General features: G+C 35.4%; 1 protein-coding gene across 1 annotated transcript in view; it reads right to left on the reverse strand.

Annotated features, from left to right (window-relative positions):
* Positions 1–25,212, reverse strand: part of LOC309807055 (E3 ubiquitin-protein ligase RLIM-like) — a gene marked incomplete at both ends in the record, with an annotated part of 52,656 nt that extends 27,444 nt beyond the window's left edge. The window contains one exon of the mRNA XM_082626247.1: positions 25,144–25,212. Within this exon, the coding sequence (XP_082482373.1) occupies positions 25,144–25,212 (69 nt within the window). The remainder of the gene's footprint in view (positions 1–25,143) is intronic.
* Positions 25,213–27,982: the final 2,770 nt, after the last annotated feature.

A 27,982-nucleotide genomic window follows, 5' to 3' on the forward strand; every position in this document is an offset into this window, starting at 1 on the left:
TTTTTTTTTTTTTTTTTTTTTTTTGCGGTACGCGGGCCTCTCACTGTTGTGGCCTCTCCCATTGTGGAGCACAGGCTCCGGACGCGCAGGCTCAGCGGCCATGGCTCACGGGCCCAGCCACTCCATGGCATGTGGGATCTACCCGGAACAGGGCACGAACCCACGTCCCCTGCATCGGCAGGCGGACTCTCAACCACTGCGCCACCAGGGAAGCCCTTTGTGAGAGATTTTAACACAACTCTCTCAGTAGTAGGTAGAACAACCAGCCAAAAGTCCATGGAAGATTTTTAACACAAATACCAAACTTGATCAATTTGAAATATATAAAACGCTCTACGCAACAATGATGGAAATCACAATTTTAACAAGCATATATAGACTGTATTACAAAATTAATTATATGGTTGTACATAAAGCAAGTCTCAACATATTTCAAAGACTGAAATACAATAAAATATGCTTTCTGACCATTGAGATGTTGAATTAGAAATCAGTAACCAAAATTATTTAAAAATAGATCCAAATGTTCAGGAATTAAGCATTTTACTTTAATAATCCACAAAGTAGAAATCACAATTAGCATAAGAAAAGCAAAATTTTAGGTATACTCCCATGGTTTACTATATATGTGTGTACTCTAACACCATCACAGTTTCCCCCACAAGCATATGCACTAACAGAGTTTGTACCCTATTTGTCTAGTTTCCTTTAGGGTCTGATAAGGCCAGTTGAAGATGCTTACTAAATGCTAATTGGTGTATCAGCAGAACTCTTGGTTTTAAGCAACATGATATAACTTAGATAACTTTAAGAAAATGAATTTATTACAATGATATAGAGTAGCTCACAGAATGGTTTGGAGAGTCAGAGAACCGTGGGTGTAAACTATCAGCCAGGAGAAATGTCTAAACTTATTTCATGGTCTGATGTGGTGAAGATGAGATTGCCACTACTGCTGGATTACTTGATTACTCTGCAGATTGTAATGCTGAGCTCACAAACACAGAACGTTAGATGCTGCTGGAAAGAGGATATTGCTTCCACTAGGGTTCTTTTGTGTGACCAGAATAGATTCTACAATTGCTGTTTTCCACTCTCTCACTGGCAGCTTTTAATTGCAAATCTGGGGCATATGCATCCAACTGATAGAATTCCGTTTTTGTGCTAATGCCCTAGTTTCAGAGGAGGCTGAGAAAACAAGTACTTGAGATGTTTAGCTTCTATGGTGAAAGGTGGATTCGCCTCATAAAGAGGGAGATTCCTAAAACATAGGGAATGGACAAGGTTCATGCAATTTATCTATGACTTTCATGCCGACATGGGTCTTGCCAAGACACTTTGGATAGTCTATTTACTGATCTGTAGGTTCTCTGAGCATGATGTCATTAAAATAGAGGATAAGTGTGATGCCAGAAGGTCAAGGTCCCTATGAGCTAAGCTGTGATATAGAATGAAAAAGTTGAGACAATACAGTGAAATTAATACTGCTGCCTTGTGATTTGCAAGCAAATTGTTCTGATGTTCTCAGCTTTTTAGAGTAAAGGAATAAAAGCATGTGCCTAATCAATAGCTATCGATTACTTAGAAAGCAAAGCAGGTTCCTTAGAACCTTATTGATTTGTTCTAGTGAAGAGACCACATATAGAACAACGGTCTCAATTTGCTGTCTCTAGCTGATCAAATTTATAACAGTCTTCTGTTTTACTCGTGAATACTCTGACTTCTACACTAGACAAATTGAAATTTTAAAAGGGAATATGATAGAAATCACCAACCCTGAATTTGTAAAATCTTCAGTAGTGAAACTAATCACTGTGATTCTCTTAGGGATTTAATCATGCTTTTGACATATTATTATAATAAATAGAGGAAGCTCTTGGGGCTTTTAGTGGGCTCTTCCTAAAAAAATATTATTCCCTGAGACATGCAGCCAAGATGGTGATTCTGCTTGTGGCTGAGTGTACTACTTTAATGATATACTAAGAAACTAATGAAATATTTATGGACATTTGGGGCATCCTACTAGTCCTACTGGGAGGCAGACTTAAGTCGAACTGCCATTTATCGTTTCATCTTCATGTCTCCACCCTGACTAGTGGAGAATAGTGGTATTGCAAGTACCAAGAATCAATACAGGGAAGGCTAAAGACGTTGGGATGGGAAAAATTGACTTCCATTTTCTAGGTAGCTCTTCTTGGCTAAGTCATTACATGTCTCCAATCATGGCGAAAAAAAGTTACTATATATTGTAAACTTGACTTCTCCTTAGAAAGATGGCAAGTGAGGGTTGGAGAGTCCTTTCTTTATTGGAATCTACCATTATATCCTCATCCCACTACAAAGAAGTCCAGTTGTTTTTCAGTCAATGCCCCACTCCAAAATGCCAATTAAACTCTCATAATAAAGCAGTCATCAGAATTAAATGTTTAGAGTTATTCTATCTCAACCTGTGGATGCAAGAAGTAAGACTTTTACCACATTCACAGAAAGTTAATGATATTTGGCATTACCTTGAGCTGGGAATTTAAGACTGGAATATTACATTCTTATTACATTGGTGTATCCTGTTGTCTTTATTTTTAATTTATTTTATTAGTTTATGAAAAGAAATTTTATTGTGGTAAGAAAACAATATGCGATCTACTCTCAGGTGGTATAATACAGCCTCTGGCAACTATCATTCTATTGTTTGTTTCTACGAGTTTGACTAGTTTAGATATCTCATGTAAGTGGAATCATGCAGTATTTGTTCTTCTGTGACTGGCACATTTCACTTAGCATAACGTCTTCAGGTATATCTATGTTACTGCACATGGCAGATTTTCCTTCTTTTTTAAGGCTGGACAATATTCTATTGTATGTATATATTACATTTTAAACAAGTATTCATCCATCAATGGAAATTTAGGTTTTGTCCATATCTTGGCTATCATAAATAATGCTGCAGTGAGCATGGTAGGGCAGAAATATCTTCTAGATTTTGGTTTCAAATCTTTAGACTATCTACACAGAAGTGGCATTGCTGGGTCATGTGATAATTCTATTTTTAAGGTTTTGAAGACCCTCCATATTATTTTCCGTAGCAACTGTACCATTTTACATTCTTACCAACAGTACACTGTAGTTCCAATTTCTCCACATCCGTACCAATACTTTATTTTTTTTATTTTTATAATATCCATCCTAACAGGTTCGGGATGATATCTCATTGTGTGGTTTTTGTTTGTTTGTTTTTTGGTGGATTTTTTGGTCTGCACTGTGTGGCATGTGGGATCTTAGTTCCCTGTCCAGGGATTGAACCTGAATCCTCAGCAGTGAAAGCACAGAGTCTTAACCACTGGACCACCAGGGAATTCCCTCATTGTGGTTTTGATTTACATTTTCCTGATGATTAGTGATGTCGAGCACCTTTTCATATATCTGTTGACCATTTATATTTCTTCTTTGGAAAAGTGTCTGTTCAAGCCCACTGACCATTTTTAAATTGGGTTATTTGTTTTTTTTTTTTTTTTTTGCTATTAAGTCATAGGAGTTTCTTATAAGTTTTTAATATGAACCCCTTATCTGATACAGGGTTTGCAAATATTTTCTTCTATTCCATAGGCTGCCTTTTCATATTGTTGATTGTTTCCTTTGCTGTTCAGAAGGTTTTTAGTTTGATGTAGTTCTACTTGCCTATTTTTGCTTTGTTGCCTGTGCTTTTGGTGTCATATAGATAGGACATCATTGCCAAAATTAGTGTCAAGGATATTTTCTGCTACGTTTTCTTCTAGGAGTTTTACAGTTTCAGATCTTATGTTTAAGTCTTTAATCCATTTAGAGTTGATTTTTGTGTATGATACAAGAGTCCAGTTTCATTCTTTTGCATGTGGATATCCAATTTCACCAACACCGTTTGTCAGTTCTGAGAAAGAGCAAAGTTGGAGGCATAAGAGTTTCTGATTTCAAAAAATATATTACAAACCTACAGTAGTCAAAACAGCATGGTACTGGCAAAAAGACAGACTAATGGAACAGAATAAAGAGACTAGAAATAAACATATGCATATACAGCCAACTGATCATTGACAAGGGAGCTAAGCATACAATTGGGAAAGGATGCTCTCCCAGTGCCCTTAGAAGTAACCATGACACCCTACAGATTTGGAATACCCAGGGCCTTCGTACTTTTTTAAAAGATAATTTTATTTATTTATTTTTGGCTCCATTGGGTCTTCATTGCTGTGCACGGGCTTTCTCTAGTTGTGGCGAGTGAGGGCTACTCTTCATTGCAGTGTGTGGGCTTCTCATTGCCGTGGCTTCTCTTGTTGTGGAGCACAGGCTCTAGGCTCATAGGCTTCAGTAGTTGTGGCACACAGGCTCAGAAGTTGTGGCTCGTGGGCTTAGTTGCTTCCCAGACCAGGGCTCGAACCCATGTCCCTTGCACTGTCAGGTGGATTCCTAACCACTGCACCACCAGGGAAGTCCCAGGACCTTCATACTTTTGCATGTAAGTTACTACTTGATTTTCCCTAGTCAGGTCACTAGTAGGCTTTAAGTTCCAGGACATTCTAAGGATAATTTTTTCTCAATTTGTTTCTTATTGCCAACTAGAGATTTACTGTCTCCAGTGCCAACCAAGCTAGATAACTGATGGCAATTTCCCCTATATCCTCAATGAGCTGTTGTCTCTGATCTCTCCTGGTATCAATTTTTATGTTAGAGCAATCGGTGACTTACTCTGGTTTAGTTAAGTAGAAAATAAACTATTAAAAAGATATTGGACAGTTTATGGAATCTCTAAATAAAAGATTCAACAACCAGGATTGGTGTTTGGAAGTTTAAACTTATGTCTAGGAATCATGCTGTAGATTTGGTCCAGGGAACAACCTAGTGCAAGAGTCACTGGGCAGAGACACTTCAGCTAGAACTACAAATATCAATGATAGGGGATGCTAAATACAGTAATATGAATCACTGATACATTTGTTCTGGATACTGAAAACAGTGTGTGCTTTCCACTTCCAGAATATATTCTAAGCAGTCTTTTCTTCTTGTCAGTAGCTTCTAGTCCAGTCTCCAGAATGGACATAACTGATTGTCAGAGCTAAGGTCATATGCTAGCCTATGGCTTTAAAGGATACTCAGAGATTAAGTAGGTGGCATTTTCAGTCTGTATAACGAGAGACAGATTCTTCCTCATAAGATGGGGATTTCCATAACTTATATATGGGTTCACACACTGGACAAAAACGAGGAGCAGAACTCTCCATTAGAGTTTATTCATGAATAAATACCACAGAAGTCATAATTTTCTTTACAATAATATTTTGGAAACAAGAATAAGGAAGTTTTATATAAATACACACACACACACACACACACATCCATATATGTATATATGGGTGTGTGTGTCTCTATAAATTCTCACTTTATATAAAGTAGGCCTCTGTTTTTTACTGTTACTGTTCTGAATGCAGAATGGGGATCCTTTTAGTTACAAAGAGGAAAATGAAAACTTTTTTCTGAACTAAACTACATGAAATGTGAACATGAAGATTAACACCATCTCTGAGGCAGGAACCTCAAAATTATACTCCTTCTCAATCAATGCTATTGTCAGTTCTTAGTTTTATTAATTATTAAAGGAAAATATATATCCAAGACATTCCTGCAAATAAATATTTTAGAATATGTCTGGCTTTTCCTGTACAGTGAAAACATTTTTATAATATGAAATGTAAGAACAGATATTTTTCCAACATAAGTTCTCGTTGCATGTTCTCACATATTATAACCATATATAATTACTGTTAAGTGAAAAGCCTGAATTAGATGAGTAAATTGTTACAGCCAGTGGTAAGAAAATTATTATATTGTTTTTTTAGCACAGTATTTAAATTTGATATTTAAGAAACTTTTGAGGGACTTTTCATCTAGCTAATAAGTGAGTTAACTTAAAACAGAGGAACGTTGTGAAGAGTGGCACCATGGTGTTTTTAGAATCAGAGGGATATGAATTCAAATTATTCAATGATAATTTTTGAGATCCTACCACAGCCAGGTACATGGCTTTTACATTTTCTCTAGGAATTTCATTTTCATCATCTAAACAATAGATATAAAACATTGAACTAATGAAGTTTTTGAGAGCAGAACAAATCTTAAAGGCAAGACACAAAAAGGTGAAAACCTTTCCAAGTAACGTGACTATGTTCCAGAGCAAAACTCAATAATATTTATAGAAATACAAAAATATTCATCACTACTACAAGGCAAAATTAATAAGTATGGCATCCAACCAAAGATTACCAGACATACAAAGGGACAGGAAAAGATGAACTATAATAAGAATAATCACTTGAAAGTGACCCAAAACTGGCACAGATGTTAGAATGAGAAGATAAGGAAGTCAAAATAGCTTTTATAATTGTACCACACATGTTAAACATAGTTATGTCGAAATATAGAAGATATATAAAAGAACCAAATTTAACTTCTAGAGATGAAAGCTACAGTTATTGAGATTAAAACAAAGCAAGAAACAAATCATTTGATAGGTTTTGTGTGTTTGAAACTTTGTTGTTTGAAAATTTGTTTCATTTGTTCTACCAGTCAGACCTGGTAGAAGAAACAGTGTTTCTGGGTAAGAGATGATGAAAATACCAGTCCTCCGGTTAGTTCACTGTCACTATCAGAGAGCTTAAAAGAGAACTCAGTGTGGTCAAACAGTAGCCCAGAGAATAAGTTGGAGGGGGTTATTGCTGGAAGTGACAAAAGTAAGACATGACTTCCACTTTGGTGGAGTTCTTCCGTTGTAAAAGAGGCAAGAATGAGGATGAACCCTAAACTCTTCCCATGCTGAAGCCACAGAGTGAACCCATCCCATGTTATTAGAGGCCACTGATATTAGAGGCAGAAGACCAGGATCATAACTGCTAATGGGCAGCTAATTGTGCTTGTAGTCAGAGGAGGGTCTCCCTCTTTTCCCCTTTTTCTTTTTAATTCTAAACTCAGGGTTATAATTAAACAAAACAGGAATTTAGAGAAGAGCATGTGGGAAGCTTTTTGGCTATTTGGAGTTGTTGCTTTGAACAAATATCCCCCCAATAAAAATAATAACATAATAATAGTGGTACATGAAATGTCCATATGTTTACTTAAATGAATTCTTTAAAATTAGATGTAATTTTTGGTCTAGACTGCAAAAGCATTAAATTTCCCTTGTAGCAGTTACTGAAAAAAATTAAACATTTAAATTTTTTTACTTCATCAAGATTGAATTTCTCAATCAAACCACATATGATTAACCTGGTTTTCCAATGTATCTTTTATAACAGACACATAATCTGATAATAAACATGGCATTGTTTTCTAAATTGTTTTTAATGACATACATGATAGAACATGAGAGGATCTTGGCCCATTTAGCAACCCCCATACTTTTATTTTAATGGAACATATAGTTTAGGTAGAAAATATAGCCTAGTGGATTTAAAAAGAATTATCTTTGGAAATGAAAAATAATGGAACTGAAAGATTATGTATAAATTAGAGACTATAAGGATTTGATTTATTGGAAGTACAGAGTCCTTAAATTGTGCTTCTGGTTAATAAACTGGCTTTAGACATTGGACAAAGGTCTGTAATTTCTTCTACTACAGTCTGGTATTTCAAGAGCTACCAAGAAAACACTGCTGAATGGCTTTAGGTCTCAGAAGTTAAGACACAAGAGAAGTCAGATATCACCACTATGGTGGTAAATTCCCTCTATGCAAAACAATTTTAGAAAATTCCACTTCTCTCATTAGAATACCACAGTGCAGAACTTCTGTGGTGGCGAAGTGGCTAAGAATCCGCCTGCCAAGGCAGGGGACATGGGTTCGAGCCCTGGTCCAGGAAGATCCCACATGCCCAGAGCAACTAAGCCCGTGTGCCATAACTACTGAGACTGCATGGCACAACTACTGAAGCCCACGTGCCTAGAGCCCGTGCTCCACAGCAAGCGAAGATACCGCAGTGAGAAACCCACACACCGCAATGAAGAGTAACCCCCACTTGCTGCAACTAGAGAAAGCCCACGTGCAGCAATGAAGACCCAACGCAGCCAAAAATAAATAAAAATTAATTAATTAAAGAAGAAAAAAGAATACCACAGTGCAACGTCATCATCTCCTCAAGAAAAAGTGCCATATAATTCTGTTCTCTGTCTTCAGTGTTACGCAGTAAGACAAGATCTGTTTTCTCCAAGTCCCCGCTCCCTTTTTTTGGTCATTTCCCCCTCCTAGAAGAGAGCCTTAGCTTAGATGAGAAAAGAAAGTTTCTATTGTCATAACACCAAATAAAGGCTATCAACATTTCAAAGAGAAATTTTGATTGTAGATGTTTAACTGAAAGATTAAAACATACTTCCATAGGACCTTCAAGGTACCTGACCTCTCCCACAGCCTATCTTGCTGAGAAGATGAAAGGAGCCTACTGACTGCTAATCAAGCCTTGCAGAGTAAGAAGAAAGCTAAAAAAAAAACCAAGGTCATGGTGAAGAGGAGAAAAGTTAGGGAGAACCTACAGAGATGCAGCTTTAAGCTGAAACCTGTATAGACTTTAAATGGAAAAGAGGACAACACTATCCATGCTCTCCACTGTTCTCTATGTATTTTGTATTGTAAAGTAGGCTTTTCTTCTAGTAACAGACCCACTTTCATGCTCTTCCAGATATTCAAGTCTACATAAATAAGAATTTATATACTTGTGGTCTTGTCTGAGATTACTGTACTGTGACATAACATATGGCTGTGCCTCCATCTAAGACTACCATAGAAATTAGCCAAGAAATACTCCACCGTTTATCTCAACTACCAGATTGTTGCTGAGGAAGGGGAGTGCTGACAGCTTTTGTATATTGATGTAATGAATACTCTTTCAGCAGGGGAGTAACTTGAGAAAAGTAGTAATCTTGGCCTGGAAGCACTGGCCGAGTGTCAAGTTTGAGAATGCATGGTTTAACATGAATGCCTAGGTTAATACTTTCTAGTGAGTTTATTGGTTTCCCATAGGAAAAATTCACAAGCTGTTATCAGGCTATGAAGAGAGGGAAGAAATCTGGGGAAGGTCATTTGTGTATCTGCATCATCCAAAATGGATGATAGAAGGGAAATTAGATTGTTTATGAAGACGGAGGAAAAGTCCCTGAAATGATATGGCAATATTGATGGGGGCAATGCAGTTGATACAGTATTTGGCTCCAGCTACATTTGAAACAGGGCTTGAAACTAGTGAGAAGACAGCCAGTAAGTACGTGAGAAGAAGAATGCATTGTTTAGGAATTCATGATTCTCTGCCATTCTCAAATAATTCATTGAATAATTAATTGAGAGGATGGGTAAGGGAAATTGATTAAATAAGCTTTAGAGGAACTGATATAAATTATTTAGTGGACAGTGTATATTATGATTGATTTAAGAGATTTTCAAGGGTAATTTTGACTTTAGTCCCTTAAACAATATTTTCCACTGATTTTAGCACCTAATCAAATATCAGAGTAATGTTTGACTCCAATTTATGGACAGATTTGAATATACAAAATCTTAATTAACCTAAGAATGGAAGGCAAGTTTAAAGAGAAGTTATAAGGTATGAATACAAATTTTTCCTCTCAATAAGCAGTGCAAAAGGAGAACTACAGCTGTAGAACCCTAGAGTTTGTACAGCTTTTCAGTGTGATTGAGCCATCAGAGATCAATGTTTTATGGTACCATAGTAGGAAATCCTATATTATGATATCATAGTACCGAAGTTAGTAATCTTATTCAATTGTGATGGTATTTTAAAAGACTAAGAAATTTAGGATGTGTGTGTGTTTGTACTAAAGGAAGTTGAAGAAGAAACTATTAATCATTAATTTACTATATCCCAAATTCAGAATTCAGAATTTGGCATGGTATAGATTCAGGAATTTTTTTTGTCTGTGTTAGATTTAAGGAAGGAGTGAATATTATTTGATACCCATAGGAAGACTAAACCTAAAGAGAATATAAATACTTTTTTCTAGGGAGTTTTTTTTTTCCTTTGAAAAAATGCTTCAGGGCAACACTAGAGTCTAAACTCTTTGGGGACAGTGGCTATTGGTGAGAGTATTTGGAAGTGTAGGTATAGTTAAAATAAACTTGATTCTTGGAGTTAAGGGCTCTGAAAAAGCAAGAAAAGTTACTTCTCTAAGGGCAAGATCACCTTAAGGAAGTTAATTTGAAAATGTCATTTAACAGGTGTGAGTTTTGACACACTTCAGTGAATATGTGCACCATGTTGTTTATTGACAAGGGGAAAATAATTACTTATCTCATTAACAAGACCACTTCTTACCAATCTGAAAGAACTAAAGATATTTGGAGAGTTCAGATGGTATTATAATCGATTCATCCAAGATTACTCCTAGAGTGAAATAAGTGGATTGACATTCAGCATCTATTTGATCTATAGTCATTTCCCTTTATTCGAGGTTTCATTTTCTGCTGTTTCAGTTACCCACGGTCAATCGAAGTCCAAAAGTATTAAATAGAAACTCCCAGAAATAAACAATTCATAAATTTCTGAGTAGTGTGATGAAATCTTGTATCATCCATCAACCCACCGGGGTATGGACCATCCCTTTGTCTGGCGTATCTCACCCTTTAGTCACTTAGTAGCCCTCTTCCTTATAGAACTGACTGTCTCAGTATGACAGTGCTTGTGTCCAAGTCACCCTTATCTTACTTAATAATGGCCCCAAAGCAAAAGAGGAGTGATGCTGGCAATTTGGATATGCCAAAGAGCAGCTGTAAAGTACTTTCTTTAGGTGAAAAGGTGAAAGTTCTTGGTTTAATAAGGAAGGAAAAAATCATTTGCTGAGGTTGCTAAGATCTATGGTAAGAATGAATCTTCTGTATGTGAAATTGTGAAGAAGGAAAAATAAATTCATGCTAGTTTTGCGGTCACACCTCAAATTGCAAACGTTATGGCCACAGTGCATGATAAGTGCTTAGTTAAGATGGAAAAGGCATTAAATTTGTACAATAAGATATTTTGAGAGAGGAAGGGACCACATTCACATAACTTTTATTGTAGCATATTGCTATAATTTTTACATTTTATTATTAGTTATTGTTAACCTCTTACTGTGCCTATCTTATAAATTTTATCATAGGTATGTAAGTAGAGGAAAAAAACACAGTATATATAGGATTCGGTGCTATCTGCTGTTTCATGCAACCACTGGGGTCTTGGAATGTATACCCTGAGGATAAGGGGGCTACTGCATTTTCTAGTATACCTTCCTAAGGCAGAGGATAGAAGTTAAGCAAAAAAAAAATCCCAAACCCTCTTTCAGCTTGGGATCTTTATATAAAAGAAATTCCACAAACTCAGTGCATTTATGTGAGACTTGGAATTTGAAAATAAGGAAAGGCAGTTATCCTGGTGCTTTAGCTTTTGTGACCAGCAAGCATCGCTGTGGAGACATAAGTATTCATCTGTAGCATCAGTCCTGTGTACTTAACTCCCTAGGTAGTAAGCACAATAGCTGTTTTTCTTTGTGAGTTTAGATGGAAAATCTATAGACTCTATGTACATTTAATGAAAATTATGAAGCAGTAACAATTGTTACAATCACACGGGTCAAGAAATGGAACATTGGCAACAACCAAGAATCCCCTCCATGCCTTGCATAATCACAAAACCCTCCTCCCATAGCACAAACAATAACCACTTACCTAACTTTTATGTTAACCCATTCATTGTTTTTCTTTGTAGATTTATTACTTATGTGCACACTCCTGTAATACTGTTGATAGATATTTGTGTTGTTTTCTATTTATGGCTGTCATGAACAATGCTGAACAAGATACATGTTTATATATGTATCCTAGTACACAGGAGAACACATTTCTCTAGGGAGTGAACTACTGGGTTATAGGGAAGTTTCAGGAATGAGATGCTGAGTCACAGAGAATATATGTCCTTAAACCACAACATAATGACAAGTGGTCAAATCAACTTACACTTCCAACAGTGGTGGTGACTGATATTTAAATTCCTTGACATTAGTTGTTATCATTTATTTTAATATTTCCTATCTAATCTGTGTGTAGTGGTACCTCATTATGGTGTGAATTTTAGTTTTCATGATTACTAGTGAAAATATAAATATTTTACAATTTTAAATATAGTTATTGGCTTTTGGGATTTGCTGTTTTTTGAAGGGTCTATTGAATTTTTGGCCTACTTTTCTATTGGGTTATTTGCCTTTTTATTCTTGCTTTTAAGAGTTTATTTCATTTTTTAATTGAAGTATAGTTGATTTACAATATTATATTACATTCAGATGTAGAACATAGTGATTCAATATTTTTATAGATTATACTCTATTTAAAGTTATTATAAAATATTGGCCATATTTCCTGAACTGTAAATATATCTTTGTAGCTGATTTATTTTACACATTTTATACCTCTTTATCCCCTACCCCTATCTTGCTCCTTCCTCCTTCTCTTTCCCCACTGGTAACCACTAGTCTGTTCTCTATAACTGTGAGTCTATTTCAGTTTTGTTATATTCATTCATTTTATTTTTTAGATTCCACATATAAATGATAACATACAGTACTTGTCTTTCTCTGTCTGACTTATTTCACTAATCATAATACCCTCCATGTCCATCCATGTTGTTGCAAATGGCAGGATTTCTTTCTTTTTCATGGCTGAGTAATATTTCTCTCTGTGTGTGTGTGTGTGTGCGTGTGTGTATATCATACCACATGTTATTTATTCATTTGGCTGTTAGCAGGCACTTAGGTTTCTTCCATATCTTGGCTATTGTAAATAATGTACATAATGCTGCTGTGAACATTGGGTGCATTCATCTTTTTGGATTAGTATTTTCGTTTTCTTTGGATATATACCCAGGAGTGGAATTGCTGGATCTTATGGTAGTTCTAACTTTAGTTTTTGAGAAACCTTCATACTGTTTTCAATAGTGGCTGCACCAATTCATATTCCTACCAGCAGTGTACTAGGGTTCCCTTTTCTCCACATCCTTGCCAACATTTGTTATTTGTAGTCTTTTTGATGATAGCCATTCTGACAGGTATGAAGTGATATCTCATGGTGGTTTTGATTTGTATTTCTTTGTTGATTAGTGATGTGCATCTTTTCATGTGCCTATTGGCCACCTGTATGTATTCTTTGGAAACATGTCTATTCAGGTCTTCTGCCCATTTTTAATTGTTTTTTAAAATTGAGTTTTATGAGATGTTCATATATTTTAGATATTAACCCCTTATAGGTCATATCATTTGCAAATATTTTCTGCCATTTAGTAGGTTGTCTTTTCATTTTGTCAGTGGTTTCCTTTTCAGTGCAAAAGCTTTTAAGTTTATTTAGGTCCCATTTGTTTATTTTTGCTTTGGTTTCCTTTGTCTTAGGAGACAGATCCAAAATAATATTGCTATTATTTATGTCAGAGTGTTTTGCCTATGTTTTCTTCAAGGTGTTTTATGGTTTCTGATCTTGTATTTAGGTCTTTAATCCATTTTGAATTTATTTTTGTATATGATGTGAGAAAGTGTTCTAATTTAATTGTTTCAGAAGTAGCTGTCCAGTTTTCCCAGCACCACTTATTGAAGAGACCTTTTTCCTATTGAACATTCTTGCCTCCTTTGTCTTAGATTAATTGACCATAAGTGTATATAAGTTTATTTCTGGTCTCTCTATTCTGTTCCATATGTCTGTTTTGGTGTCAGTACCATACTGTTTTGTTTACTGTAGGTCTGTACTATACTCTAAAGTCAGGGCGTGAGATACCTCCAGCTTTATTCTTTTTAAGTTCTTTTCATATTTTGAATAGTAGTCTCTCTATTGGTTTTATATGTTGCAATGATTTTTTCAAACTCTGTGGCATGACCTCTCGTTTAACTATCTTTGTGTTTTCTTTTGTTGGAAAATATTTCTTGATTTAATGTGGGTAAATACATCAATCTTTTCCTTTAAAGCTTATACTTTTTTCCATCTTTCTACTTTGTGGCTTAAAGATAGCCTCCTATATTGTCTTTTAAAATATATTTGGTACCATTTCACATATAGGTCATTAATCCATCTGGAAATAATTTTGTTTACAATATGATACAATTTTAATTATTTTTTCTTTATGGATACCTTAGTGCTCAGCATTTTTTAATTGAAAAGTTCGTTATGTCTTTGTTGAGGTGCTGTGATACCTCTGTTATACAGAGGTGCCATATGTATGTGTGTGTGTGTGTGTGTACATATATATACATATGGTTTTGTTTTAATAATATATGTTTTGGTTTGTTTTTCTGTGTCTCTATTAAGTCTTCTTTTGGTTCATTTGTTTGTCTCTGTATCAAAACTGCACCCTCTTTGTTACTATAGCTTTATAAGAGCACTAAATATTCAGTAGAACAAGTTTTCCCACATTTATATTATTCTTCAAGTGTGTGGTGGGCTTTTGTAATCTGTATAAATTTTTAAAGAAGTTTTTCAGGTCCAAAACAAAATCTTTGGCATTTTCACTTAGATTTTGCTTACTCTATAACTTAATCTTCAGAGACTTAACATCTTTTCACTATTAAGATATCCAACTTATAAACACAAAATATATCTCTATTCATTTCTGATTTCTTCAAGGCCTTTGAAAAACTATTATAATGTTGTCTGTAAAGGCTTTGTATATCTTATTGGATTTATTGCTACTTCAGCTTTTTGGTGCTATCTAAAAGGATTTCTTTCTTTTTACTATCACTTTCTGTTTGATGCTATTATATAAAAACACAATTTATTTTTATTGATTTTTATCTAGAAATCTTAAGAAGCTCTCTTACAAATCCTAGCAATTTCCTGTACATTATTTTGTATTTTCTCTGTACACAACCATATCATATATAAATAGAACAAGTTGTGTGTTTTCTTTTCTAATCCTTAGACATTTTAGTTCTTTTTCTTGACTTTCTCCACTGGCTAAACTCTCAAGTACAATACTGAATAGAGTGGTGACAGGGGGCATCCTTGTCTTCTTCCTGATCTTTAAATCTTTCATCAGCTCACCTGTATCTATAATGTTACTCTATGGTAGATTGTTAATTTTCATTTAAGAAAGTTTGTTTCTACTTTGATAAGATTAGCTGCAGGTTTTTGTAAAATCATACATGACTGCTGAAATTATAAGAAACTTTTGATTTAATTTTTTTGTATGTTTAATTTTATTAATTTTGTTGTGTAAAATAATTTTGGTTGTCTGTCACGAAATTAGCTTTTTATATTGGACTCAGTTTGCTTATATTATATTTATCATCTGTTTTCCTGGGTAAGGTCACCTCTAATTATGCTTTCTTATACTACCCTTTCCTGTCTTGAAATGAAGAAAATATTCAAAAGTAGTTGAATAGTGTTCCCTCTTTCTATTCTCAAAGAGTTTGTGTACTACTGGAATTCTTCCTTTCTTTAGAACACACTAGTGAAAAATCTTGGATTTCAGCTTTCTTCATGGTGAGAGTAGTGAGTGCTGATTCAATGTCTGTAATGTATAAATGTATGTATAAATTTCTATTTCTGTTTGAATCTATTTTGATGTTATATATTTCTAGGGGACTGTGACTTTTATAAAATTTAAAATTTATTTGAAAACACTTTGTTCATTTTTTCCTTTGTAAAGTCTGTAACATGTATGTGATATATGACCCTTTTACCTTTCTGATATTGCTTTCTTGTGCTTTCTATCTTTTTTTATTCTTTTTTGGTCTTGAGAAGCCTCTCAAGTAGATAGCCATTTTTATTAGTATTTTCAAGGAGCCAAGTGTTAGCTTTTGAATTTGTGTTGTTTATTTTCTATGTCATTAATTTCTGCTCTTGCATTTATTATTTACTTCCACTTTCTTTGGGTATGTCTCTTGAAGATAGCACATAGTTACATGTCATTTTATACAATCTGACACTTATTTTCTTTTCATTTGGAGCAGCCAATCCATTTGCATTAAATGTAGTTACTAATTCGGTTTAAATCTTCCTTTTTTTCCTACTTGTCTAAATCCTTTCATATTTTTCTTTTTCTTCTGGAATCATGAAATATTTATAACAGTCTACTTTTACTCTATTAAGTTTGAAACTGTAAGCTCTATTTTATTATTTAATGACAATTTCTGTCAGAATTTACTAAATATTTAGAGCTGAAAAAAAAAAAACTTGCTGGGAACCTGTAAATCAATACTTGTAATCTGTGTCACACACACACACACACACATTTGAAAGGAAACTTATTAGAAATTAATTAGCTAAGTTTGCAACATAAGAATTAAATAGATTGTGCCATAGAAGAAGAGATAATTAATAAAACAAGTAGGACAAACAGAAAACAAACTTTAGAGGGTATCAATAATCTCCAACTTGTAGGAGGACTCACACTTCACACTATTTAAAAAAATAGTGGTAGGACAGTAAAATGGTGTCACTCAATTGAAAACCATCTAAGCAGTTCCTCCAACAATTAAACATGAAATTACCATATGACCCAGCAATTCTACTCCTAGATGTATACCCAAGAGAAATGAAAACCTATGTTCACACCAATTGAAGAAGAATGTTTATAGCAACCTTTTTCATAGTAGCAAACAAGTGGAAACAGCCAAAATGTCCATCAGCTGATAAATGGATGAACAGAATTGGTATGTCCATACAATGAAATATTACTTGGTTATAAAAAGGAATGAAATACTGATGCATGCTATCACCTAGATGAACCTTCAAAATATTATGCTAAGTAAAAAAGTCAGTCACAAAAGACCTTATATTGTATGATTCTCTTTCTATGAAATGTCCAGAATAGTGAAATCTACAGAGACAGAAGATAGATTAGTGGTTGCTTAGAGCTTGTGGCAAGTAGGGTGGGAATATAGGGAGGTGATGCCTAAAGAATATTAGATTTGTTTTTTGAAGTGATAAAAATGTTCAAAATTGACTGTAATGATGGTTGCACTTATATGAGAATATACTCAAAATCACTGAAATATATAAATAGGTGAATTCTATGGTATGTGAATTATATGTCAGTAAAAAATGGGATCTAAATAGACAATAGAGAGGATCAGTAAACTTCAATTTTGTTTCTTTGAAAATATAAAGAATGGTATTTTTTTATGTTCATAGAAGAGGAAGGCACAAACAAAACTATGAAAGAAAAGGGGTTTTATTTACATATATTTGGAGTTTTACTAATTATAGGAATAAAGTAAAGAGTATTATGCCATTAATATGAAAATTTATAAAAAATTGAATTAAAAAATAAAATTAACACAATTGTCTTAAGAGGAAATAGAGAAACATGGTATACTAACAACTTTTACATGAATAGGATAGTCTGGTCAAATGTCTACAAATCAGCAAACAAAAACACCAGGACCAGACATTTTAAAAGTGACTTTGCAAATCCTTCAGGGCTCAAATTAACCTTTATCTTATATAAAATTTTTCAGAGAGTGAAACAAGAGGGTATACTCACTTTTTCAATATACAATAGCCAAACCAAAACAAATAAATAAATAAAATATACAACACATCCATTTATAGAAATCAATAAAACTATTCCAAATAAAATATTAACACAAGATTAATTTATATGTACTGAAGCAAAAGCCAGTGGAAAATATATGTGAAAACAAAAAAAGAGGTGGAAAATGTCTGCATACAAAATACAAGAAAATCTAATCTCTGAACTTGCTGGATGACTGACGTACAAAAACCAATAAGAATTTAAAATATTAGCAACAACCAGTAAGAAAATGTACTACTATTAGTAAATACTATTCCATTAATACTTTTACTATTAAGTAAAAATATCATTCACAATAAAACAATAAATATCAGGTATTTGAGAATAAATATAATGTGAGTCAAATATTCATAGAGAAAATGAAGCTTTCTTAAAGGATGTAAAAAATTAAATGGAACACTTTGTAACATTCTTTGAAAACATGAATCAATATCTTATAATTGACCATGGCAATAACTTGTGTATGCATTGCTATTACAATGAAAATTGCAATAGATATTTTCATAAGCCATGACAAGCTAAATCTAAAGTTTATATGGGAGAGAACTGTATTAAGCAGAGTTCTCCAGAGAAACAGAAGCAGAGCCAATAGGAGATGTGTATGTGAAAAAATCTGCAGGGCAGGGCAACAGGCTGGAGACCCAGGGAAGAGCTGATATTGCGGTGTGAGTCCAAAGGCAGTCTGCTGGCAGAATTCCCTCTTTTTGAGGGGCCGTCAGTCTTTTTTCTATTAAGACTTTCAACTGATTGGGTTAAAAGTTAATCTCATCTAAAAAAATTCTTCACACAAATATCATAAATAATGTTTGACCAAATGTCTGGTTACCGTGTCTTAGCCAAGGTGACCATTAGGTATAAGTAGGGAGTTGAAAGTAGCCAAAAATTTTTGAAGAAGATGTGTAAACATTAAGAAACATGAAGAAAGGGCAACCTATGCTACCTGATATAAACACTTAAAGTCATATTAATTAAAACAGTGTGGTACTGGCACAGCAAAGGTATAGACAAACAAAATTGAACAGAATATAGGGCCCAGGAACATAGATAGATTAAAAAAAAGACTAATGTGGTAACATTACAGATGTGTGGAGAAAGGATGAACCTTTTAATAAATGGTGTTGAGATTATTGGAAATTCATATGGACAAAGGGTTAGACCCCTATCTTAAATAAATGAGAAAATAAATTCCAGTTCAAATCAAAAATTAAATATGAAAGAAAAAACATTAATACTTTAAAAGCAAAATATGGATATAGCTTTATGAAATCAGATTAGGGAAAGGTTTCTTAAAGACAGCATTTAAACAATCACATATGAAGAAAGGCTGAACAGATTATATGACATTAATATTGAAACATTTCCACAGCAGTATAGACAAATGGACAAATAAAAACACAAAAGAATAAATCTGGGTGGCCACGAAAATTATAATAGAAAGGTCAGCCTCTCTATCATTAAGGAAGTTCTTATTTATCTACATTAGAAGCTAGGTGCATTGGAATCTTAATGTAGTGCCTTTTATAATAAGGTGGATGTTGCCTAAATTCCCTTCTTAAAGGTAATTGGTAAATAAATTATGGTTTGTTTTCAAAAGTAATATTATACAATAGGTAAATTGAATGAAAAGTTTTTGTGTGTACTAACATGGGTGGATCATAATAACATAATGTGGATTTAAAAAATAAATTGCAGTTACAAAAAGAGTATGTAGGTTTACAAATATATGAACTGAAGGGATGGGTGTGTGTGTCTTTGTGTATGTATGTGAGAGAGCGAGAGACAGTGTGTGCATGAGTTTTTGTGTGTGTTAAATAAGAATATATATGGGGCTTCCCTGGTGGTGCAGTGGTTTGGAATCTGCCTGCCGATGCAGGGGACACGGGTTCGAGCCCTGGTCTGGGAGGATCCCACATGCCGCCGAGCAACTGGGCCCGTGAGCCACAACTACTGAGCCTGCGCGTCTGGAGCTTGTGCTCCACAACAAGAGAGGCTGCGACAGTGAAAGGCCCGCGCACCGCGATGAAGAATGGCCCCCACTCGCCGCAACTAGAGAAAAGCCCTTGCACAGAAATGAAGACCCAACACAGCCATTAATAAATAAATAAATTTATAAAAAAAAAAAGAATATATATGTAGTCAGATATGGCAACATGAACATAGAAGATTTACATACCTTTTGGTTAGAGATCTCTCTAATGATTGGGGATGATCTGAAGCGAAATGCAGGAATCAGATCTTTGGAAACACGGTCAGGCTCCACGTGAAGTTTTGAAAAATTTACCACTTTAAATAAACATTTTCTTCTCTGAATCTGTTAAGATTTATTGCAAGTTCGATCTAATGAGCTGTATAGTAGAATGAACTTTTCAAAGTATGCTTGGTGAGGGATAGGTTTCAGATCATTGATTGTTCCCTTAAAGACTAAGGCTATTTGGTGAGGATTTTGTCGATATATAAATCTGTTTTCTTGAAGAGCTAATTATTTGTAGTTATGGCAGTATAATTTACTGAAGCTTTAATTTGTGTTTATTTTCCCCAATAAATCTATTACCACCACTTCAAGATGGTAGTTAACATTTGCTGTTACTTACTTCAGGGGAGATTTGTGTTAGGGTGAAAAGCTGGTGTTTCCTGGAATTCACCGATTTTCCTTTGTTCTTTGAAAAGCACAAATACTTTGAAAGAATAATGTTAGGTGAGAGAGAGAGAGAGAGAGAGAGGAAAAAGAGGAGAGCCATTGAGACTCCAAAGGAAGAGGGATAGATGTCCCTGAGGCTAGAGAGAGGGACATATCTTCATGTAGCAGAAAACTTAAACATTCACTATGACAATGTGAAAATAGGGCATGTCTCCAGAGATACAGAAAGATCTCAGAAACAGTGGTTATGCACTTCATGCAAGTAATATGGGTTCAGGCACCAAGTTTCCTGTTATTCCAGTTTATCAGTGAAGCAGTAGAGTCAGCAGATTTAAAGCCACCATGAAAGTTCAACAAGATATATCTTTTGTTTAAGGCCCAAATACAGAGCCTCTACCACACTTTCTAGGGTTATTTTAAGCCTCTAGAATGTTCATGTGACCTAATGAAAGAAATGGATTCTTGAATGATGACAAACTGGTAGAGTTTCTTCTTTGCCTGATGGGATGAGGGCTTACATTATTATTAAATTTGAAATAAAAGAAGTAAATAAATGAGCCTCTTCTTGACCAAACACTTGAAATTCACTTTAATGAGAATACCAATATGGTGTTGTAGAATAACAAAATCTCATGCAAGAAGGGAGCCTAGAGATCACTCCATCCAGCCTACCATTTTGTAAATAAGGAATCTGAAATTGATCAAATGTGGACAACTTGCCCGAACTTAATATTCTGATAATTAATCAAGCTGTGATTCAAACTCAGGTCTTTTGATTCCAGGTCTAGTTTATTTTTCCCATTATATTAGGCTTTGTTTAAATAAATATAATTTTAAAAGTACATGATACCTTTACTCACTGTGGGACAGTATTCCAACATGAAGGTTTTATTTCTATTTGCCTTTCCTTGAACCTAGGACAGTTGAGGATGACAAACACACACACACACACACACACACACACAGACACACACACACCACTCAGTAAATCTTCATTGCTTGGACTATCAATCCATTGGTATTTTAGCATTTCCTTCAGAGATATGATGCATCCTAAGAAGGTATATTTTCAAATAGCGTATTTCAGATGAATTATCTAAATGTGTGGGGGTTAGTTCCTGAAAATCTATTTCTCAGTTAATTGCTAGTTAATGTTTTTCTATTTTTACCACCTTAATCTGCTATCCTTTACCTGGACTCTTATAAAGGGCCTTCTAAAGTTTCTTCTTGAATCCTTGTTTACTTGTCTATAGGAAACTCCCCATAGATAATCTTTGTGTGTGTGTGTGTGTGTATGTGTGTGGTACGCAGGCCTCTCACTGCTGTGGCCTCTCCTGTTGCGGAGCACAGGCTCCGGATGCACAGGATCAGTGTCCATGGCTCACGGGCCCGGCCGCTCCACGGCATGTGAGATCTTCCCGGACCGGGGGACGAACCCGTGTCCCCTGCATCGGCAGGCAGACTCTCAACCACTGCGCCACCAGGGAAGCACCCCCCAATAGATAATCTTAAAAAAATAAATTAGATCATTTTTCTCCCATGTTTAAGCCTCCAAACCCAACTCTGCATTGCACTATCCTATTGTAATTGAATAAAATCAATATTTCTCACCATTGACTAAAAAGCTTACATGATATGGCATCTCCCAAATACTCCTTTGTTTGGTCTGCTATGACAAAAATACCATAGACTGTCTTTTTCTGTCTTATATCACTTATATATGGAATCTAAAAAAGCCAAAGTCATAAAAGCAAAGAGTAGAATGGTGGTCCAGGGGCTGGGAGTGGGGAAATTGGAAAAATGTTGGTCAAATGATATAAACTTGCAACTGGTAGTGATAGATAAATAAGCCCTGGAGATTTAATGCACAACATAGTGATTACACTCAGCAATACTTTACTATAAACTTCAAAGTTGCTAAGAGACTAGATCATAATTATTCTCACCACAAAAAAAGAAATGATAATTGCGTGACATGATAGAGGTGTTAGCTAATGCTACTGGTGGTAATCAGACTGCAATATACAAATGTATCAAACCAACAAGTGTACACCTTGCACTTACATAATGTTATATTTCAACTATATCTCAATAAAAAATACTATAGGCTGGGTGGCTTAAACACAAATATTTGTTTCTTATAATTCTGAAGTAATATTTCCCCCGAATACTACTTCACTATTGAGTTGTAAGATCATCTTACATATCCTGGATGCCAGTCTATGTTATGTATATATCTATATCTATATCTATATCTCATGAATATTTTCTCTAATCTGTTGCTTGCCTTTCATTTTCTAATGGTGTCTTTAAAAGTGCAGAAATTTAAAATTTTAATGTAGTTATAATTTTTTTTATAATTATCAAAATGCTATTTTTAAAATTCTGAGGTAACGTGGTTTTAATTATAAATTGAAAAGCAGATAGTATGGGTATGTGATTTTGTATCTCACGCAGAATTTGGCAGTCTGGTAGCTTGTGAATATTTTCTGTTTGTACTATTATTGCATGTATGAATTTATTTACGATAAATATACTTATGTGATACATAGAGAATATTTAAATTGTCAGGATTTGCTATTTCCCCATAACCTTTCTCCTCTCAATACTCTGAAGACTTGAAATGTTTACTTTCTTAATTGGTACAAGGCCTTTGTTGAGGTGGGGGGTGGACGGGAGAGAGATACAAAGAATGTAAGAATACAAATAATAGCCCAGGCTATTCTCTATGAGGAAGAATGAAAGAGGGCAGAGGGGTAAGAAGGATAGGGAACAATAAAGGAAGGGTGAGGACAGGAGAGAAGAGGTAAAAGGAAAGAGCAGTCACTATCAGGAATGGGATTTAGGAAAGGGAGTGTGTAAAAAATCGTTCGGAATCCTAGCTGTGTGCTGCCTCCATCTTTAAAACAAATCAACATGATCTTCACTGCTTTCTGGAGGTTGGTTTCTGTTTGTGTGCATTATCATACCTAGGCTGTGATATATTTGACATCCTAAATTTTCATGCAGTTTATTTCCCACTCTTTGACATCTGTGTATCTTACTGACACAACTTGAGTACTTCCTACTTTTTCTCATGTCCAATCACCATAAACTCATCAATACAAGGGACTATCATAATGCTTTTGTGATATCCAGATGACTAATCTCCCTTTGGGCTATAATATTATAGACATCGGGAGACTTGGCATAGCACTCTGGTAAGACAGAGTTTGAGTGTACTTCTGTCTCTCTCAGGTAGAAGTGAACTGCTCCATTACCTTTGCTGTTTGATGTGGAGACAACTATTCGCCAGATCAATAGCTGTATATCAGGAGTTAGAGATGTTTTGATTTGTTCCAGGAAAAAAAGGCCCATAAAATCCAGCAGCTCTGATTAGAAATAGTACCTCATTATCTTATGATAATGAACAATCATTGTCCATGACTTATTTGCCTTTTTTACAGGCCAAACAGATTATTTAAATGGGGCAGGTGATGGAGATTACCATCTGCATGGTTATTTTAGTCTCTGCAAATTCCCCAGATATGTGCTATTGCTAATTTTTGGTATTGTTTTCATGTAGGGACAGTTCCAGGAGCTTCCACTTGGCCCTTCCTATGTATTTTTTTCCAGTTGTGGCAAAATATGCATGACATAAAAGTTACCATCTTAACCATGTGTAGGTGTACCATTTAGTGGCATTAAGTACATTCACATTGTTGTGCAACCATCATTACCATTCATCCCCAGGACTTTTTTCATCTTCCCAAACTGAAACTCTGTACCCATTAAACAACACCTCTCCATTCATCACTGCACCCAGACCCTGGCAATCACCATTCTATTATCTGTCTATATAAATTTGACTACTCTAGTACCTCATATGACTGGAATCACAGTATTTGTGTTTTCGGTTCTGGCTTATTTCATTTAGCATAATGTCTTGAAAGTTCATCTGTATCGTAGTGTGTTTCAGAATTTTTTATCTTTTAAGGGTCATTAATATTCCATTGTATGTATATACTACATTTTGTTTATCCATTCCTCTGTTGATGGACATTTAGGTTGTTTCCATCTTTTGGCTATTGTGAATAGTGCTGCTAAGAACATGAAATTACAAACATCTGTTCAAGTCCCTGTTTTTAATTCCTTTGGATATATACTCTGAAGTAGAATAGCTAGATCGTATGGTAATTCTGTTTAATTTTTTGAGGAACTGCAATGGAGAAGGGTTCAGATTTCTACACATCCATGCCAATACTTGTTATTTATTATTGTTTTTAATAATAACTATCCTAATGGATGTCAGGCAGTAGCCGTTCTTAATAGCACTTACGTTGTTTGAGAGTTCTGTCATTTTCCAAGTATGTGTACTCCAAATGTACATTCAGATATGGGGAAATATAGAGTAGGTCACTGCACAGGATTTCTAGTGAGGTGAACTTGTGTCAAAGTTTCAATTATCACATGGCTTCCTTAAGCCCTATTATGACCTGAAGACCACAGTGATGTTTTGGAACCTCAGGTGTGTAAATTTATCTTAATAGTCTCTGAAAAATTCTGAGTTTTCCACTTTTCTTTCTAAACATTCCCCCTGGAAAATTGTAAACCCCTTTGAGGTAGACCTGGAGAAAAAAAATCACACTCTATACTTCTGACAGTGTTGCAGCAAAGTTTCTGAAGCTGTTGTAGCCACCTGATCTCTGGTTTAGGTCTGGGCGAGGCTGTAATTTTCATTCCTGGAAAATCAATGCAGGTTTCTGCTCATTGTGCTTGAATTTTATTTTCATTGATACAGTTCAAGCCTGCTCATCAATGTAATTCCCAGTGTAAATGTGATTAATCTGTTACTGCTGGAAGTCACTTTGGGTCAAAATAGTGCCACTCTGCCCTGCTGACCTTTATGATAATTGCACTCACCTTGTTTCTCATATTAAATGCTACCACTTAACCTCTGCTACTCTGTAACCCCATATTCCTGTTAAAAGCACGGGGGGCATTTCATTGGTGCTATCCCGCATTGTCATCTTTAGCCCACAGAAGACAGATGCCACAGAGGTTTTCAAGGATGCTTGTATTTCTCTCATCAAAGAATGTCTTAATATCTTGAAGAAGAATGTTATCGATGACCTCTGTGGGGGCATAACTGTGGGATAGTTGAGTGGGTTTTACATAATTAATCCACTCCAACATTCTCATTTTAAGTACATGGATTCCTTTGTCTACATTCTGTCAGATAAATTATGGCATCTTGCCCTCTTTGAATGTTGCTGACTATTGAATCTATGTTTCAGTCAGCCAAACAAGCCAACGATTAGAGCCAATTCCATCAGCTAGAGCTAATACTTTGAATCTCAGGTAAGTTCTTTATAATAAATTCAACCCCTTCCAACGTTATATTCCATCTTTCTCAGTCTAGCACTTATAAAACATATGCCAGGGTTTCCCTGGTGGCGCAGTGGTTGAGAGTCCACCTGCCGATACAGGGGACACGGGTTGGTGCCCTGGTCCAGGAGGATCCCACATGCCGCAGAGCGGCTGGGCCCGTGAGCCATGGCCATTGAGCCTGCATGTCCGGAGCCTGTCCTCCGCAACGGGAGAGGCCACAACAGTGAGAGCCCCGCGTACTGCAAAACAACAAACAAAAAAACCAAAAAAACCATATGCCACACACACATTCTACAGGTTTCTGCTGATACACATTAGCAGGATATAGCATTTCTTTTGATGTATATGCTAACTCCTACCAGGGTGGACATTATACTTGCCTCCTGGGGCCTGGTGGAATCTGACTGTAGTTTTTAGGATGCAGTAAGTGCTGATGTGGGTGGGTCTTGAGAAAAGTAGAAATTTCCTTGAAAACTAACCTATTTAGATGAGGTCTTTAGACATATGTTAAGTAAGGGAAGGTTAGTTTCCTCAAATGGGGAGGAAGAAGGGTGGCTTCCTTTGGCGAGGAAACCACAGGAAGATTTGGGTTAAAAATTTTCATATTAATCTGAGTCTGCCTACCTGCACTTATCCTAAATACTCAATATATCCTTATCTTAATACCCAGCTCTTCCTGATCAATGTCCTGATATTAATCTGTGAGACTTAGCACAGATGTACCTTGAACTTGCATTTTAATTCTGCAACTCACACTTTTAGATTTGAAACTTGATCCTCAGCCATGTCTGCTGTGTGGCTATAAGACATGAGAAAATTTTAAGGCCCTCAGTGTGGCTCTCTGTGTCTTCCCATGCCTCGATCTGAGAGTTTAAACACCTAACACCTTTTAACATTAAGTGTAAACATTTTCATTTTGTAAGCTCTCTGGTGCTATAAGAAGCAGCTAATGGTCCCCGTGGTGCTTGCAGTTATTACTGCTGTAATAGACAAAATCAGCTGCCTCTTGAGATGTAAAAGTATTGTCTTCAACTGGCAATATGTTCAAAGCAAATATTGCTGGTAATTTATTTATGGCTTCCACTACTCGGAAGAAGCACTTGTCTTTGCATTGGCAATGGAGTCACTACTACATTCAAGCTCAAAACCTTATTCCAGAGTCCCATCTTGAGCATCTTTTTCCTGGGATTACTCATGCAGGACAGGAAATCTGCTTCAGGAAGTTTAGAAAGTAGATTTTAATAAAAGGAGCTTGTTTCAAAAGTTATAAAATCTGGAGTCAAATGAAATAGGAAGGCAACCTAGAGTTTGGAAAGACTGAATCCCCTAAGCAGAACTGGAATGAATGTAGAGACTGCTGGTGGGTGCTGGGGACATGGAGGGAGAAGCCCTTGAGCAGGAATTGGACGCATGAGGGAGACGAAGCCTCAGTTGTATGTACAACTCAAAGAAAGAGGGCATTCTGGGTTCTCCCCTATCCCCTTCTTCCAAACTCTCACCAGTCCTTCCTTTACTCAAAATTAATTGGAAGCTAGTTGCCAGTGAATCCTGGGAAACCGAGTTTTCAGGAGTCAGTCCTCTAAAATAAAAATCAGAGCTGGAAAAAGAGAAATAGTCTTTAAAAATTATTCACACAAATATGCCATCCCTTTACAATAACTTCTCACATTCCAGTTCACTTGTTCACATACCCCACCACTATGATAGTACTTTGACGCAAGTCTGTTTACTCCCTTGCTTTCTCCTGATACTGCCTTTGTATCTCTCCTTACTCTCTTACATTCCAATGTCCATTATCTAATAGTGTGTTTGTCCCTAGCCCTGTTCCAGTGTCTTTTAATTATGCTGGATCAACCCAAACCATTGCTTTCTCTTTTCTTGATCTCCAGCTTTCAAAGTCTTCCCAAGTAAAGTGTATAATAGTTTAGATGGTTTCCTTTATAAATTCATGATCACTAACCTAAAAGGTCCTTTAATATTGCCCTTTAATTCTGCTACATTAATCTGGACCCATCATTTCCCACTCTTTACACTTTGTTCTCTCTTTCTGCACTATTCTTTGTTTTTTTAAAAAAATCTTTATTGGAGTATAATTGCTTTACAATGTTGTGTTAGTTTCTGCTGTATAACAAAGTGATTCAGCTATTGCACTATTCTTAAATGGCATGTCCCCACCATTTGCTATAATATCAGGAGATAATCTCTTTTAATTCAAAGAAAGGAAAAAAACATTAGAACTTTCCTGTTAATTAACATAATAGAGTTACTACATCTGCTGCCATCTTTATCTCCTTTGGTAATTTAACAGAACAGAAGCTCTATTCCTACTAAACCCAATTCCCTTACTCCTGATTTAGATTGCATCACCTTGCACTCTCTAAGGATCCTTATTTTGTTCAATAC

This window comes from Mesoplodon mirus (genome assembly GCF_964341445.2).
Source record: "Mesoplodon mirus genome assembly, chromosome: 1".
Lineage (NCBI taxonomy): Eukaryota > Metazoa > Chordata > Mammalia > Artiodactyla > Ziphiidae > Mesoplodon > Mesoplodon mirus.